General features: G+C 37.4%; 6 protein-coding genes across 6 annotated transcripts; 4 read left to right on the top strand and 2 right to left on the bottom strand.

Annotated features, from left to right (window-relative positions):
- Positions 1 to 360: 360 nt before the first annotated feature.
- Positions 361 to 717, top strand: B0P05DRAFT_445238 (uncharacterized protein; the record flags this gene model as incomplete). The annotated part of the gene is made up of 1 exon (XM_051573797.1): positions 361 to 717. A coding segment is annotated over one exon (357 nt), but the record flags the coding sequence as incomplete, so codon positions are not given.
- Positions 718 to 4,676: 3,959 nt separating this feature from the next.
- Positions 4,677 to 7,572, bottom strand: B0P05DRAFT_566716 (WD40-repeat-containing domain protein). The gene is made up of 9 exons (XM_051581089.1): positions 7,154 to 7,572; positions 6,529 to 7,108; positions 6,310 to 6,484; positions 6,112 to 6,251; positions 5,947 to 6,069; positions 5,782 to 5,895; positions 5,636 to 5,730; positions 5,249 to 5,591; positions 4,677 to 5,193 (listed from the first exon to the last, which is right to left on the bottom strand). Exons 1-9 carry the CDS (start codon positions 7,490 to 7,492, stop codon positions 4,931 to 4,933), a joined length of 2,172 nt encoding a protein of 723 aa, XP_051429014.1. The 5' UTR covers positions 7,493 to 7,572; the 3' UTR covers positions 4,677 to 4,930.
- Positions 7,573 to 8,378: 806 nt separating this feature from the next.
- B0P05DRAFT_566717 (kinase-like domain-containing protein) lies at positions 8,379 to 10,008 on the top strand. Its single transcript, XM_051581090.1, has 4 exons — positions 8,379 to 8,718; positions 8,763 to 9,086; positions 9,130 to 9,466; positions 9,519 to 10,008. The coding sequence occupies exons 1-4, from the start codon at positions 8,479 to 8,481 to the stop codon at positions 10,001 to 10,003; spliced, it is 1,386 nt and encodes a 461-aa protein (XP_051429015.1). The 5' UTR covers positions 8,379 to 8,478; the 3' UTR covers positions 10,004 to 10,008.
- Positions 10,009 to 13,516: 3,508 nt separating this feature from the next.
- Positions 13,517 to 14,091, top strand: B0P05DRAFT_566720 (uncharacterized protein). Its single transcript, XM_051581091.1, has one exon. The coding sequence runs from the start codon at positions 13,640 to 13,642 to the stop codon at positions 14,078 to 14,080; it is 441 nt and encodes a 146-aa protein (XP_051429016.1). The 5' UTR covers positions 13,517 to 13,639; the 3' UTR covers positions 14,081 to 14,091.
- Positions 14,092 to 14,117: 26 nt separating this feature from the next.
- B0P05DRAFT_592803 (uncharacterized protein) lies at positions 14,118 to 15,205 on the top strand (the record flags this gene model as incomplete). The annotated part of the gene is made up of 3 exons (XM_051583027.1): positions 14,118 to 14,481; positions 14,527 to 14,956; positions 15,019 to 15,205. 3 exons carry the CDS (start codon positions 14,118 to 14,120, stop codon positions 15,203 to 15,205), a joined length of 981 nt encoding a protein of 326 aa, XP_051429017.1.
- Positions 15,206 to 15,369: 164 nt separating this feature from the next.
- Positions 15,370 to 15,977, bottom strand: B0P05DRAFT_576448 (60S ribosomal protein L12; the record flags this gene model as incomplete). Its single annotated transcript, XM_051581706.1, has 3 exons — positions 15,370 to 15,378; positions 15,428 to 15,860; positions 15,922 to 15,977. 3 exons carry the CDS (start codon positions 15,975 to 15,977, stop codon positions 15,370 to 15,372), a joined length of 498 nt encoding a protein of 165 aa, XP_051429018.1.
- Between the last annotated feature and the right edge of the window lie 383 nt (positions 15,978 to 16,360).

Consider the following 16,360-nt stretch of genomic DNA (forward strand, 5'->3'; position numbering starts at 1 on the left):
TAGTTTTTTTGGAGAAAAAGAATAAGAAAATAATAAAGTATATTTCACACTCCTAAATTACATAAGCCTCAACTTGTTGAGCTTAAATAGTTTCACCTTTCTATTTTGAATAAATTATCTTTTATCTCTGCTATTCTTCAGTTACACACTTATAACTATTTCATGGTGAGGCTCCCTGCCTAAGATTTCAGTATTCAAAGGTCAAACAGCAATTCTATTACATCCAACAAAAAGCGTTCTCGCAGAGACACCTCATCTACTTATCCAGCTTTTGTTTCTTCTCGTCGACAATCCACATCGACTGTCAGCTCAGTTTCTTCTTGCATCTCTTTTCACACAGCACCTGAATCGTTTTACACCATGTCAGGCTCATCAACTTCACCACCTCTTGCAACAGCGGTGGGCGCACCATCTGATTTTGCACTTTATCTAATTCAAGAGCGTGCCAAATCAGTACCAATGGCCACGTATGATCTTAACAACAGCATTCGTATCTGGCTTCGTCAGTTTGAACAGCAAGCTCGCATTCATGGGGTTATCTCTATGGATAGTTGCACAACTCACTTGACTCGTTACATGCCACTAGTAATTCAGCAATGGATTCCCACACTTGCACCAAGTATCGTTTCATCCTGGGACCTACTAAAAGAGGCTCTCATTACTCGTTTTGGTATCCCGGAGGAGGAAGACAACCGACTTCTCCTGAAACAACTGAAGGCGTGTAAGCAACAACACAATGAATCCATTCGACTTCATGCGGCGAAATGGGAACATCTGTTAAGTCTGATTACAACTGCATACACTGAAAAAACAAAAATCACCTATTTCATTCAGTCGTTGAATTCCAGGGACACAAAGCTCACTTTAACCTCACTTGTATTCTCAATGAAACTTGATCATTTGAGTCATGTTATTAATCATGCGATCGAGTTGGAAGTACAAGCTAAGCTCTTGGAAGAGCCGGAAATGGTTACACAGCATAATTCGGGCTCTGATCCTATGGATATTGACTACATGTCTCGGCAACCATACAGCAAGAAGCAATCATCTTACAACAATTCTCAACCCAAGCAGCTGCGTGCTTATGACAAGCATGGTAATCCTATTTGTGATGTGTGTCGTGGAAAGCACCGTACTGTGGATCACAACAAGAACAAACAGCACAATCACAACAACAACTATCAGCACAAACAACACAAGAAGGTTCATCATGTGAGAGAGTTGAACTCGGTTCCTGCAGAGACCCAATCAACTTCATCTTTCTCTGTGGATATTAGTCATTTTGCATCAAATTCTCACAAGCTTCCACGTAGTACTATTCTAATAAAGGATAAGCGTATTTCTCTTTTGTGGGACACTGGTGCAGACATCAATGGTATTCAATTGGAACTTTTCACTCATCTGCATGGACAACTGAATAGTCAAGAACATGTTGCTATCGGGATGTCAACAACAATATCAAGACAACATGTGGTACAGCAACAATTTCAGTCTTCAATCGAGATATCAAGGTTCATGTCATCGATGGTCTCAGCAGCCCATTGATCGTTGGTTGGAACACCATTAGCAAGTTCAAAGGCAATATTGATAGTGACGCTGGTATTGTTTCACTGGTTATTGATAACAACACTATCAAGATTCCTCTTGACACTAGCAAGGAACCTCATATCAGCACTCTGGACTCGGCTAGCAACAAAATCACTCAACATATATTGGACAAATTTGATAGCATCATAGCTAAGAACCCTGACAAACCTTCCGTCACTAATGTTATTGAATATTACATTGACACAGGTGATCATCCACCTATCTATTGCAAGCCAAGAAATTTTCATCCTGATCTACAAGCTCAAATTGATGAAAAACTGGAAACAATGGTGGATAATGGTCTTCTGGAGAAGGTTGCGTTCTCACAATGGGGTTCACAAGTTCGGCCGGTTGAAAAACCTGATGGTTCCATGCGTGTTTGTGGCAACTACATTCCCATCAATCGTGTTACTAAACCTTTAAACTATCCTTTTCCCAACATGCATAACATTCTCCAATCTCTGGGACAAGCGAAAGTATTTAGCAAGGTTGATCTAGCTCAAGGTTACTTCCAAATCCCAATCAGGCAAGAAGACAAGGACAAGACGGCTCTTGTTACAGTTAATGGTACATATGTCTTTACTGTTATGCCCATGGGAATGCGTAACTCGCCAGCATTTTTTCAATCACTGATGGACAAGGTCTTGGGATCGTTTCGCTATGTCTGTACTTTTGCATATCAAGATGATGTCATTATATATAGTCGTACTGAAGAAGAGCACAAGAAGCATATTGATCAAGTTCTCACTGCATTACAAAAAGCAAATCTATCCATCAAACTCACAAAATCTGAATTTCTGTTAGATTCAGTAGAATATCTTGGTTTCATTGTGTCTTCCCAAGGTGTCAGTGCCAATCCAGAAAAAGTCAAACCTATCATTCAATATCAACAGCCTACAAATCTCACTGAATTGGAAAGGTTTCTGGGTATGACGGGTGTCTATCAACGTTTTATCAGCCAGTATCAAGTGAAAACTGAACCATTGCGCCGGTTGAAGAAGAAAAATGTTGATTTCCAGTGGGGTTCTGAACAAGCTGCTGCGTTCGAACAACTGAAGAAGGATCTGTGTCTCCTTCCCACCCTCCGCCAACCTGACTTTACGAAGACCTTTGAATTGCATACTGATGCTGCATCTTCTGCGGGTATTGCTGTGATTTTGTGCCAAAGACATGACAATGTTCCCTATCCTCTGGCTTTTGCGTCGCGTGCTCTCACAATCCATGAACAAAGGTATTCTGTACGTGAACAGGAGTGTTTAGCAATCATCTTCGGAATCAAGCGTTTTCATCCTTTCCTAGAACGAAAGATCTTTTTTATATTCACTGATCACTCTAGTTTACAATGGATTCTAAATGCTAAGGATGATGTTTCCGCTCGGGTGTGGCGTTGGATGATGTTCTTACAAAGCTACTATTTTGACGTCTTCCATGTTTCGGGTGTTGCAAACCATGCTGCTGATGCTCTCTCTCGTCACTCTGTGGTTACTGTCCAAGCTATATCTCAAGATACTGACTGGTCAAAACTGCAACAGGAAGACTCGGCAATCATGGACATCATCAATAACCTCGAACAACACAAATCATTTATCATGATCAAGGACGTACTATACAAGGCAGAATCCAACCACAGCAAGGATTTATGTCTAGTCGTACCTACCTCACAAACACAATCTGTCTGCAAGCAATTTCACTCCTCCAAGTTCGGTGGACACTTTGGGTACAAGAAAACCAAAGCCAAGATTTTGCAGCAACAATTGTGGTGGTCATCTATGTCGCAGGACATCAAGGAGTATTGTAGCAAGTGTGATTTGTGTCAACGAATCAAAGGTGGGCAGCAGCATCAATACAACCTATCCAATACCTCTTCGGATCTACCTTTCTATCGTGTCGCACTGGATTTCTTTGGTCCTTTACCTGCATCGTCAAGCAACAACAAATACATCTTGGTTGTCATGGATTGTTTCACTCGGTTTGTAGAAGTCTACTCTGTGCCATCAACGACTCAAGATGATATTGTTCAAGTGTTTTTCTCAAGATACATTCTGAGACATGGTCTGCCTGTGGAAATACTTACGGATGGTGGTCCGCCTTTCTCTTCCTACTTCTTCTCTTCGTTGGTTTCCACTCTGGATGCAAATGGTCTGCATACTCCTCCCTATCATCCACAATCAAATGGAACTGTGGAACGGTTTATGGCTACACTGAGAAGAATGATCATTACATACACTGATCAAGATGTCATTAAGAAAAACTGGGACCAACACCTTCGAGTAATCCAATTTGTTTACAACAACACACAACATGCAAGCACTGGATTTTCTCCATTTTACCTCGTTCATGGTCGTACTGCAAGATTCCCTTTGGTGAAGACGACAACAATTCAAGAGTATGATGACAAGCTGATTGATGAAAAGAAGTTTGCCAATGAGCTACAAACCAGGCTTAATAATGCTTTTGATGTTGTCAACAACCATTTCGAATCCAAGGAATACAATACTCAAGAAAACTCTTATCATGTTGGTGATCAAGTACTGTTATTCAACCAATCTCTTACCTCTGCCAAGAAACCAAGAAAACTACAATTTGACTGGTCTGGTCCATATGAGATATCTGCTGTGAACACTAAGTCTACTGTATCTTTGAAGCGAAAGGGTACCAACAAAAGAATCTACAATGTACATGTCTCTAGACTCAAGAAATATCAAGAGCCTAATTAAGCAGACATCATTATTTTATATTTTATACTTATCTTTCTCTTTATATTTTATCCATTTTATATTTATCTACTTTCTTACTATAGTCTCATCTCGCTGTGGGATGTTGAGCTTAAATAGTTTCATCTTTCTATTTTGAATAAATTATCTTTTATCTCTGCTATTCTTCAGTTACACACTTATAACTATTTCAAACTATTACAGGCGATTACCTAGAAAGGTGACTGTCGAAGACGAAGACACCTTGAGAGCACCCAATACTTCCCTTGTTTAATTCCTGCTTTCTACGCCAGTAGGATTTTATTCTTCCGTCTACGGATTTGTACATAGTTTATGTTGCCTTTAAATCATGGTCATTTGGCCATGAATATCTTTGTTTGATAATAAAGTATGATGTTTATTTGTAATTCGTATATTGATTCTATTTGTTCGCAGCAGTGTTGTTTTAACAACCAAAAAAACAACTTGCTATCTATTGTCCTAACCGCTTCCATGAACGTACCTGAAAGCCTTAGTTATCTTTCTCTTTTATTAGGAGTTAGGACAGGGCATCTGCATCCTTTTTTTATATAATATTTAGCCTTTACATGAAGAAAGAAAGAAAGAGAGAGAGGGTATAAAAAGCCGGGTTAAGGTTGCCAGACATGTACAACACCTTGTGCGCCCGCGACACCAGCAGCAATAGTCATTGTATCTTCATTCACAGTTAAACTCGTGACGCAATTGGATGTCTGATAGCTTCTTAATAGTCGTGTTTGGCCCTCTATACTCCAAACTTTGACTAAAGAATCTCCACCACCTGTAATAATAGTTCGACTATCTGCCATCCAATACAAGCCTCCAATGCCAATACTAGAATCAGGAGCAATCAAGGATTGATCCACTAACGATTCTATAAAAAAAAAATTAGCCTTTTTTTTTTAGAAAAAGCAATAACAATCACTTACGATCATGACTTAAGATGTGCATGGCTCTTTTAGAATGACGCACATCAAACACAACTACTTCACTTTTTTCTTTGTCTGCATTGCCAGATGCTATATAACGTTCACAAGCACTTATAGCCACCACATTCACATCAGGATGACCAGAAAAGAATTTGCTCACTGTCTCTTGTTGGCGAATATCATGCAAATGAATAAATCCATCCCCAGACATGTTATCAAATCGATTGTAATTGCCAGACACAACACATGTTCCTGAACTAGAGACAGCCAATGTAGACACGCATCCCTTCATGGAATCAAATCGCATACGAGGTGCACCTGTTGCTGTATCATAAGCTTCTACCTATTCATATTATGAGATATAACAAGTATAAACAAACAACGTACATAACCAGGATGATCCATGTCCTTATTATTAATACCAAGAAACAAGAGATTATCAGATGCATGATGTCCAAATTCAATACAATCCACATGAGGATCTGAATAGAAATCAATGTCTAATTCACAAATGACACCAGAGCCAGTTTTACCATTTTGTCCTATAGACCAAACAGTGGCTGTACCATCGTTTGAACAGGTGGCTAACACATTTTGGTTGGAAGAGTAATTGACAGCCAATTGGTTGATTGGTTTACAATGATAGCCTAGCATTTTTCTCTTGTCAGGTATACATAGGCAAACAAGATTCAACTTACGCAATGTAGATACCAGTTTGCCTGATTTTGATTTCCAAATATTAGCACTTCCATCATGAGAAGCAGAAAAGATAAGTGTCTCATCTTTAGACATTTTTACATCCGTCACTGTTCTCCAGATACCTTGATAGTATTAGTAAAGACTGCAGACAAAATGAAACTTACTCTGTCCACTCGATTCATTGGTTGTCTGATGTCCATTTAGTTGTAGACATGTCTTTGAGTCTGAATCCCATAAGCGTAGATTACCAGGCATATTGTATTGAACATTTTCATCACACAAGGATCCAACAGCAATCCTAACACTATGCCAAACCATTAGAGTCAATAAACTCCCTCTCTCTTCCCTTCCCCTCTATATACCCTTTGGATGGATCATTAAAAATAGCCAGAGTGATTGCATCTCCACTACCATCAGTGATTGTGTTCTCCCTTGTCATGTTTGACCAATGCAACTTCCTCAAAGCATTGTAATGGCGTATTCCTGTTTGCCCTCTTTGACCCAACAAATGATGCTTTGATAAATGATGAGCAGGATCTATCATGTATGTCAATAAGCTCAAACATAAGCAAGTGACATACCTTTACGGCGTCTTATCACAACAGCACTGCTAAACAATAAATTATGTTGTTGTTCCGCATAATCAGCCCAGAACCATTTACATTCTCTAGCAGTTCTGCCTGGTAAAAATGTAGCTACATATTGCCATATATCAATCATGCCTTTATTTCTTGTGCCTGACTTGCGCACATTCTTATCCACCAAATGAGTCAGTGTCTCAATTTCAGAAGAAGTAAATGGACAATGCAAGATATCACCTGCATCCAACTGAGCCCAATCTTCCCATGTTGAATTATACCATGCTCGATTAGGCACATAAGGATAGTTGGGTTCAAGACAAATAAGAGTGGACTGAGTCGATTGTGACTGTAGACTGTCTTGCATCTTTTGATAATAGTCAGAGTGTCGAGTGCGTCTTGGAAAGCGAGGTTCAACAGTAGTCATGGATCCGAGTTTTTCACCAGGTAAATCAGTCACTGACTGAAGATAAACTTCCATGATGCGTAGTAATTCAAACTTATCCATGTTGGGTGGTATATAGGTCTTTACAGTCGTAGGCGGTGTATTCAAAGGTGGTATAGGTGTTGGTTCGATGGAATCCTATTGTAGAGTCAATAAAGAACAAGAGCCGAATTATCTTATTACCATGCACTCGAATGGTTTTGAATGATAGACAATGTTTAATTCTGGTTTGCTATCATAGACAAGATCAGTTTGAAATATAGGATCTTCATCCATGTCTGATAATTCAAACTCGCCCAAAGATATTGAATTGGGTGTCATGGTCATCTCTTCGTCTGAATCGTCCAACGGAATTGGATCTCTTTGACTACCCTCTATGATAGCGGAAGGCAAGGGAGAAGGCAGTGACTCACTATTGTCTTCTTCATCACTGCTTAATATAATTACATCTTTCTTTTTTTCTTTACGAATATATTTAAACAAGGATTCAGTCTGTTCCATACGCGTCTGGTTAATTATCATGCCTGTGAAAGACAGAAATAAGAAAAAAAAAAGTTTTACGCTTTCAGTCACAAATTTTTCATTAAAAGATGAAAAGAGAGAGAGAGGGTTATGTGTTTATTTAGAAGAGATGAACAATAGTAATAGTTTATGTACAATAGGGAAATGATGACGACAATATTAAAAAATAAAAAAAAAAGAATGATACATATAGGCAACATAGGGCATAAGGGATGACGATTTCCTTCTTGGTTTTATGCGTACATTGGACAATCTGAGGAAGCATGTTTTGTTGAACCACAGAAATAACAAATCTTATTGCTACTGATCATAGTTACTTGTTGATTCATGTTGACATACATATATCAGAATAAAATAAAATAAAAAGAAAAAAGGAAACAAATAAATAAGAGTCTTTTATGTGTGAAAATGAGGTGTAACAGAACCTATTCAATGGCTGTGCTTGCCAATGTTCGAGATCGACATTGGATATAATACGTCAATATATAAAACAGTAGTACAAACCAAAAAAGCTATACCAAATCACTGGGTTTACATGTGTCTATAAAGAACAGTTTAAATCAGCTTCCATGGTTGTAAGGAGTGTCAGTTACACAATTTAATAGCCCAAAAGACATAATTACAAGAAAATTCTAGAATGGATTCCACTTGTTTGTAAACAATAATAATAATAATAATAATAATAAAAAATTGACCGTGTCGGAGATCTTCTCATTCAACAAAGAATAGCAAAGTTATCGTGTGATTTTAATGATGAAAAAGCAATAAAAAAAAAAGAAAGGTCTTTGAGTTCGTCATAAACAACAGTCTAAGACAGATGGATATCAATTATAGAAAGTGTACCAAATAACTGGTCATTTATATCCTCTCTATTTTGTCTATTTTTTTTTTTTTCAGGTTGTACATGGAACCAAAGGGTATATTTGAAATCGAGACATCTTCCTTCACTCTTTCTTTTCTTTTCTTTCTCTTTGTTTTTCTTTAGTATGAGTCGCAATCGCAACCACCCTGACCACAAGCTAGAACAACAAATACTTCAAACTGATCTCGGTCATAAAGTGACAAGCGAGATCTTGAAGTATATTCAGACTCATGGTGCTGCATTTGACTTCTGCTTTTTAGAGCGATTTTCAAACCAGCAAAGCATGTTAGACAGTATGGTAATGATGTATGACACATTCAAAGCTCTTTATAAACAGAATAATACACCATTTGACTATCATTGGGTAAGGCAAATATAAAACCATAGCTTGTTGATCCATTAGAACAGCATTGGATCATACCTTGGAGACAAGCACTCTGCTTTGAAAGTATAATAGAATTAACCAATGACGATATGAAATGCCTATTGGATTCTTTTCATCCCAAGTGTCATAAGGCGTTAAAGGCTGTGTTTGCCTGTGGACTTGAGAGATATATGCGATGGTATCCCTGGAGATGGTTCTCTGATCTTGTCTTTCTAGGTGCAGGTGGATTCTCTGCTGTCTACCGTGCTCAAGTCTATCTTCCTTATGATGCTCCTGATCATTGCTTGTTTGGTTCACAACCCAGAACAGTAGTGCTTAAACTAGTAGATGAGAAAATTCTGAATGAGGTAATTCACTATCAAGTCCCTCTTTTTGCTGATCTTGTATTAGATCGTTGTACAATCAAAAGCATTTGTCGCCTTATTGTTTCATGGCATGACAGTCTGTCAAACCACAGGCGACCTCATGATGATCTTGACACCAGCAAATAACCTCAATCAACAAATACAAAATACATGCAAGACACAATTTCATACTATTGCCCATATTGTAGCCAGACTAGCACTGAATTTGGCCAATTTACATGACGAAATTGGTATGTGCCATCGGAATATCCATGCAGAGAACGTATTATGCTCAGAAGATGATTATGTACTTGTTGATTTTCGTTTCTCTACATCCACCCATGAAGCTTCTGATGTCTTGACTGCTTCTCAAGTACATTATGGTTAGTGATGTGTGTATATCTCTCTCCATGAGATATTGACAGCTTGATGTAGGTAGAATACCTTATATTGCACCTGAAGTACAACACGGTATTTACACAGAGAAATCGGATGTGTATAGCCTTGGGATTATAATGTGGCAATTAATATCAGGTGTCTTGTTTCCTTCGCCTGAAAGGATTGAACAATCCCCTGAACAATATCGTATTGAACCCATTCCAGGTATTCCATCCGCTTATCAAATGATCTGTCTGGCTTGCTTAGAACCAGTGCCTGAACATCGTCCAACAGCAGAGGAAATTGGCTCCTTGCTACGTAAAATGGCAACAGTAAATACACCATTGGATCCCAGTTGGTTAGACTATGTGAAGCGTCGTCAAACAACTTGGGATACTTCCATGACTGCTTCGCGTGTATATACCCTTGATGCATTTGTGACAACAAGTGAATTGTTGTTGAAAGATATCAAATTTCAACATAAGCGATTTGATGTAGATGCTGTTGCTTTTCAAATAGAAATGAATAAAGATGAATTGTAAAGATACATCTATGTACTTTGATTATACATACTCTGTGATTATTAGATAACTTTTAGTTTCATTTAGCACCCTTAGGATACTTTTATGAGTTATTTTTTTTGTATCTAATCGATTCAGCTGTTTGTATTATTATAGCTGACTATGCCTAGGATATGCTTTCACTCATCAAAGCAAACGATTTTGATATCAAATTGATATAAATAAAGGAAAATAGATTGTCGTCGTTGTTTTGTCTATTGCATGCTATTCACGTATGATTATATATACACTTTGTGTGTATCTTTGCTCGCTCTATAGACATTATTTTGGATTGACGATGCTTTAGAATATTGAATATGCTATATACACAATAAATGAATTTCTCTTTTAATCAAAGCTTTTGTTTTATCGTAGGTTTTAGAAGGCGAGAACCTCAAGGTAAACGTCTAATCATCAGTTCTAGAAATACAAGTTCAAAGAAAAAAAAATTAAGCTATACAACTCTAGGTTGAGAGAGGAAATCAGCCATACATCATACCAAAGATAGCTTGTTCATTGCTTGAGATTGACTTGGCTGTGAAACCAATGTCTTTGATTTCAAAAAGCAATTGACAAATAGTCTGCCACTTGTGTGTGTGTGTCACAGTCGAGTCTTTGAACTAGAAGACCTAATGTGCGTGAGTCCATGGATAGTTGGCTCAAGGCATATGCATTCTTTCTTTTTGCAATTTATGGCTTGAAGATCAAAATCTTAATGGATTCCAAAAGTTTTACCTATTCCTTTTATAAAAGTATCTAATCGACACCTGCATCCAAGCCAATGTTAAATAGGATCAATGCACCTTGAAAACAAAATAATTTATTCTGCACAATCAAATAGCGAGTCAAAGAGACACTCAAGCATTTCTCATTTGCCTCTTTATTACTTAATACTTCCAACTATCTATGGCTTTCTCTTGTTTATATTGTCCGAGTCAAGATGATCACTTTGTAGGATTACTTTATACTCAGCTCGGGACGATTCATATCATTGGACAAGAAGGTGACATAACCATTTAAACAAAGCTCCTTTTTTTTATATTTATTTTGCTAAAGACGGTTATCAGAGGACTCGCGTATATAGGTAATTGCGTATATCTGGCGTGTGTTACTATTCAAAAAGAAAAAGAAAAAAGAAAACGATCAGCATACAAGACGCTATAAACAGAAATACGTATGGACTCTATCAAGATGAGTTTAAGTAAGAGGATTATTTAGACAAGGATGAAATGAAGATAGACACCATAAGAAATAGATTCATTCAAGCCAATGCCATGTTTACAAGAGTAAGTCGAATGAGATGATAGCTTTCTTTTGTTTATTTGGACAAAGACATAAGAACAAGGTGATCTTATAAAAAGCAATTGATTGTATAAACATATATATATATAGTTTTGAGACTATGTTTGTTAGTGAAATGTGTTCAATCCAAAATGCACTTTAGTAGTTCATAAGCCATGAAATGCTGTTAGTATATGATGGTCATTTTATAAAATGTCTATTTTTATCAAGTATTGGGACAATACTAAATCAAGAAAGATCCTTCATAACAAGTGAAATCAAGATTTTCTTATGCTTCGGATAAACAAATCTGTTCTGTGCTATCATGACCACTACTTTATGCAACCTCATTTCTTTTAGCTCAAAAATGACTCTGCAACTGTCAAAAGAAGCTTTGATCGCCTCCTTTACCTTCTCATCTTCTGAGTTTTGAGCCAATCTCGTGTTTCCATATTCATTCTCTTGACTTGTCTTCATGTTCATAGCTCACTTTAAGAAATGATCCATGGAGACTGGCATTGTTTGATAGCATTGTATTGATCTCAATTGCCTTTAGAACTAAAGCGTTAGTGTGTGAATGCAAGAATATTAGTCCCATTCCACAGCCAACTGGATTTGGATGTGTTTATCATGTACATTAGCACGAGTGAATTCAGTTCTAATAAACGAATACGAAATAAAATGTACTTTTTTAGAAAAATGACTACCAGAAAAGAGCGCTTCTGTTTATTTATATGTCTGTGCTTCTATTCTTAACTTGTTGTCAGAATACAAAAAAAAAAAAAAAAAAAAAAAAAAAAAAGAAAGGAGAAATACAAGATAAAAGGAGAAAGATAGAAATAGGAGAGACAGGAATTTGAATACATAATGTCTCAGATGGATATAGATATTTTCTTTAAGAAAAAAAAATTCCATAAAGACCAACTAAAAAGTATGTCTTTTAAGAAAAAGAATCAAGTTCTAGTCTTGTGTACTACCCTTTATGTTTTTTTTTTTTTTTGGGAGGGAGGATATCAACTTGTTGGCCAATTAGAATTACTTTTATAGCCATTCTTATCTATGGTCAGGACAAAAAAAAAGTTTATTTGAAAAAGATAATGATCAAAAACCTTTTAACAGTTAAATATAGCTAGGACAAGAAAGTAAAAATAAAAATAAAGCGAAAAGAATCACGTTTAACGAAAGGCAAGAAAATACAAGACAAGTGATACCAACTTGGTCAACCAAAAGAAGTGGTTGATCTTCATGTTCACTCTCTATTTTTGGGTTTTGGTACCAAGGAGCTGCCTTCTATAGGTTATTTTTGTAGTCCCTGAAGTTAAAATTATCCATAAAGTATATTCAGCATCCGCAAAGAGAAAAAAAGAAAATCAATGCAGACCAGACCAATGGACTTTTTTTGCAGTAATTTCAATCTATACCTTTTTGAAAGTAGAATAGACATAGTTCACTCATAGAGACAGACGCCTAAAAAGAAGACAGATCGAGGTTGGATAAAGCATTTGTTCTTTTTTTAAAAAAAGAAAGATCGACACAGGACACAATGTGAAGAAAACTAAAAAAGGATATGCCAAGTTACACTAGTTTAGTCATCTCGGGTTCAACCATTATAAAAGAGTCTCTAGACAAGAAACAATATCTTATTACTCTTTTTCTTTTTATTTCTACTTGATCTCTTTGGGAGCATTTCCTTCTTTTCTTTTCTTTTTTCTTTCCTTATTCACTGTCCTTAATTGAATTATGCGTTCACCCATCGCTTTAGCCTTTGCATGTCTGGCTGCAATTCTTACTGTTGAAGCTGCACCTTCTTGTACAAAATCTTACAAGGTTGTTTCTGGTGATACTTGTGCTGGCATTGCTTCAAAGAATGGTATCTCTACCAGTAAATTAAAGTCTCTCAACTCCTCAAGTAAGGAAAAAGAAAAAGAAAGCATTTTATTGTGTTCATTGACTCATCATCATTCTTCTTTAGTTAATTCTAAATGCAGCAACTTGAAAATAGGCCAAAAGCTTTGCATTAGTAACATCGCCAAGAAAACTACTACTATCAGAAAGAAGACTACCACTACTAAAAAGAAGACAACTACCAAGAAAGTCGCTACCAAAAAAGTCGCTACCAAGAAAGTCGCTACCAAGAAAGTCGCTACCAAGAAAGTCGCTACCAAGAAAGCCGCTACCACGACCAAGAAAGCCACTACGACTACCAAGAAAGCCACTACGACTACGACTACTACGACTACGACTACTACGACTACTGCCGCCACCGCCACCGCCACGCACGATATTACTAATTATGGCTTAACCATCCAAATCACCAGCAAGTCTGATTTCTGTCTTATGTTGCCCCCTTCTCCCGGTAACAAGGCTGCCAATGGTGGTAAAGTTGATGTGGACGCTATTGCTAATTCTGAGAAGAATGCCATTGCTTTCTGTACTCGACCTAGCGCCAATGCTCCCGGTGCTTCTACTTTACCTGTCACTCTTATCAAGTCTGCTTACTACTTTAAGAACGAGACTGCTGGTTATGTTCAAGTCACTGGTCGTTTGAATCCCGCTGCCTATGAGCTCAGTACAAAAGATGAAGGAGGTCAATATGATAATCATGGTAGAGGTTCTCCTCCTAACTCTATCTGTTGGGGCTACAAGTACTATGTTGCTCTTGTTGAGCCTAACAACCCTGATTATTGTGTCAGATGCTGTGATCATTATGCTGATTGTAATGCTGGTAGAAGTGCTTATGGCTGTAAGCGTGTTGTTGACAATGGTACTTACCAATAATAAAATTTTTTCTTTTTCTTTTTCTTTTATTTTCTTTATGAGTCAGCGACCACTACCAAATGATGCTACGCCTTTGCTCAACAGGGATTCAGCAAGACAAGAACATGATAAAAAAAGAGAAATCATAGGCTTACTTTATATGACTCTTTCTGCTCTTGGATTCTCTACCATGTCATTGTTTGTCAAATTGAGTGGAACAAGTTTTCCTTCATTTGAGATTGTGTTTGCTAGAGCAGTCATTCAAACCTTATTCGGTATACTAGGTTGTGCTTTACTCAAAGTGAATCCTTTGGGTAAAGCGAGTGTTCGTCGTTGGTTATTACTGCGTGGATTAGCAGGCACTATTGGTCTTTGCCTGTTTTTCTATAGTATCACTCAATTACCCTTGGCTGATGCAACGGGTAATCATGGACTAGACTAGATTTTATTTACTAACTGTCGTTTAGTTGTGTTCTTTTTAGGTCCTGCATTCACTGCTATTTTAGCTTCTGTGGTATTAGGTGAAGCATTCAGTGTGTTTGATGGTCTATGTTCAATTGCCTGTATGGTGGGTGTTGTCCTTGTCTCCAAACCTCAGTTTTTATTTGGTGGTGAACAAGACCATGCTATTCCTGAATGGAGACGACTGTTTGCAGTCTTTTGTGCTTTGTTAGGTGCTGTGATGTCTGCTGTTGCTTATGTCACTGTACGTAAGATTGGTAGAGGTGCTCATTTTTTGGTCCATGTTGTCTATTTTGGTTTAGTGAGTGGTATAGTAAGTCCTGTAGGTATGTTTCTGTTTCAAACCCCTAAGATGCCTCAAGGTTGGTATGAATATGCCATTCTATTGCTGGTTGGACTTACTGCCTTTGTTGGTCAATGCTTTTTAAACCAAGGGTAAATTTGACAATGTGTACAAGTCTGATTTCTCATATATCTCTCCTCCCCCGTTCACTTAGATTACAAATGGCTCCTGCTGGCCCAGGTACATTGATGCGTATGAATGATGTCGTGTTTGCCTTCTTGTTTGGTATCTTTATTTTACATGAATATCCTGATGCTTATAGTATCTCTGGTGCAGCCATCATTGTCTGTATGACATCTGCTATGGGTATTCATAAAATCTATTCACATTCAAACAAATAACAAATATACATATATATATGTTGTCTCCTTTTTTTTATTATTATTTTGTATGTATGTGTGCGTGAGTGCGTAGATGTGTGAGTGCGTAGATGTGTGTGTGGGTGGGTGGGTGTAAAGAGAAAAAAGAAGCTGTTCTATCCAAAGCAAAAAGCCCCATCCTAAACTTATTTTTCCTATGGACATATCATAAGTTTGACATTCACTCTAACAAAACCAACTTACGGGAATTTCAACTTCACCAGCATCGATAGCATCACCAAGGTCCTTGGGGTTTTGACCATCAACAGTACAGCCAACAGAGAAAGCAGTACCGAGGATTTCCTTGACAGTACCCTTGAGTTCACGAGCCAAAGACTTGAAACGCATAGTACGGGCAATTTCAATCACATCATCAAGAGAGATGTTACCAGAGTGCTTGATGTTCTTTTCCTTCTTACGGTCACGAACAGGTTCCTTAAGAGCCTTGATGACCAAAGAAGAAGCAGAGGGAACAACAGAGACTTGGGCTTGACGGTTTTGAATGGTCAATTGGACAGTGACACGGAGACCCTTCCAGTCTTTGGTACCCTTGGCGATATCTTCACCGACCTTCTTGGGAGACAAACCAAGAGGACCAATCTTGGGGGCAAGGGCAGAAGAAGCACCGACTTCACCACTAATCCATGTTAATCGCTTATCGACATTAATCTCTCTCTCTCTCTCTCTTTTTATCTTACCCAGTAGCACGAAGGTAGATAATCTTAACCTCAGAGGGATCAAACTTTGGGGGCATACTAATCAAGGAATGTTAAGATAAGTTGATGGATGGATATTATGATTTACCTGTGATATGTTGAGAAAGGAGGGATTTTTGTATATGCAGTTGGAAGACTTGATTATGTGGGATTCAAGCATAATCAGTTTCCGGACCGGAATGAGTGCTCATCCAATCAAATAGCTTCAAACACACATTGGCCTTATTGTATGTGTTTGCTATGCATAGTCAACAACTGAATAAATAAAATAAACAAAGACCATGTTTAGTTTGTATTTATGAGATAACAAAGAGAGAAAGTACATGTATATATATATATATATATATATTTATCTATTTTTTTTCAAGTCTATATTTTTTGTTTGTTTGTGTCCATATGCTTCTTTTTTAATTTTTTTTTT

Source organism: Gilbertella persicaria (assembly GCF_025201335.1).
Source record: "Gilbertella persicaria strain CBS 190.32 chromosome Unknown B0P05scaffold_92, whole genome shotgun sequence".
NCBI classification, from domain to species: domain Eukaryota; kingdom Fungi; phylum Mucoromycota; class Mucoromycetes; order Mucorales; family Choanephoraceae; genus Gilbertella; species Gilbertella persicaria.

What these genes read in the sequence shown, in the direction of transcription:
- B0P05DRAFT_566716 (XM_051581089.1), bottom strand. Translation starts at nt 7,492, where the DNA reads ATGATAATTAACCAGACGCGTATGGAACAGACTGAATCCTTGTTTAAA. An exon ending in CAAACTGGTATCTACATTGC is followed by an intron (nt 5,896 to 5,946) that starts GTAAGTTGAATC and finishes GAAAAATGCTAG; the next exon opens with GCTATCATTGTAAACCAATC. An exon ending in GCACATCTTAAGTCATGATC is followed by an intron (nt 5,194 to 5,248) that starts GTAAGTGATTGT and finishes TTTTTTTTATAG; the next exon opens with AATCGTTAGTGGATCAATCC.
- B0P05DRAFT_566720 (XM_051581091.1), top strand. Translation starts at nt 13,640, where the DNA reads ATGTTGCCCCCTTCTCCCGGTAACAAGGCTGCCAATGGTGGTAAAGTT.
- B0P05DRAFT_566717 (XM_051581090.1), top strand. Translation starts at nt 8,479, where the DNA reads ATGAGTCGCAATCGCAACCACCCTGACCACAAGCTAGAACAACAAATA. An exon ending in CACCATTTGACTATCATTGG is followed by an intron (nt 8,719 to 8,762) that starts GTAAGGCAAATA and finishes CCATTAGAACAG; the next exon opens with CATTGGATCATACCTTGGAG. An exon ending in TGCTTCTCAAGTACATTATG is followed by an intron (nt 9,467 to 9,518) that starts GTTAGTGATGTG and finishes AGCTTGATGTAG; the next exon opens with GTAGAATACCTTATATTGCA.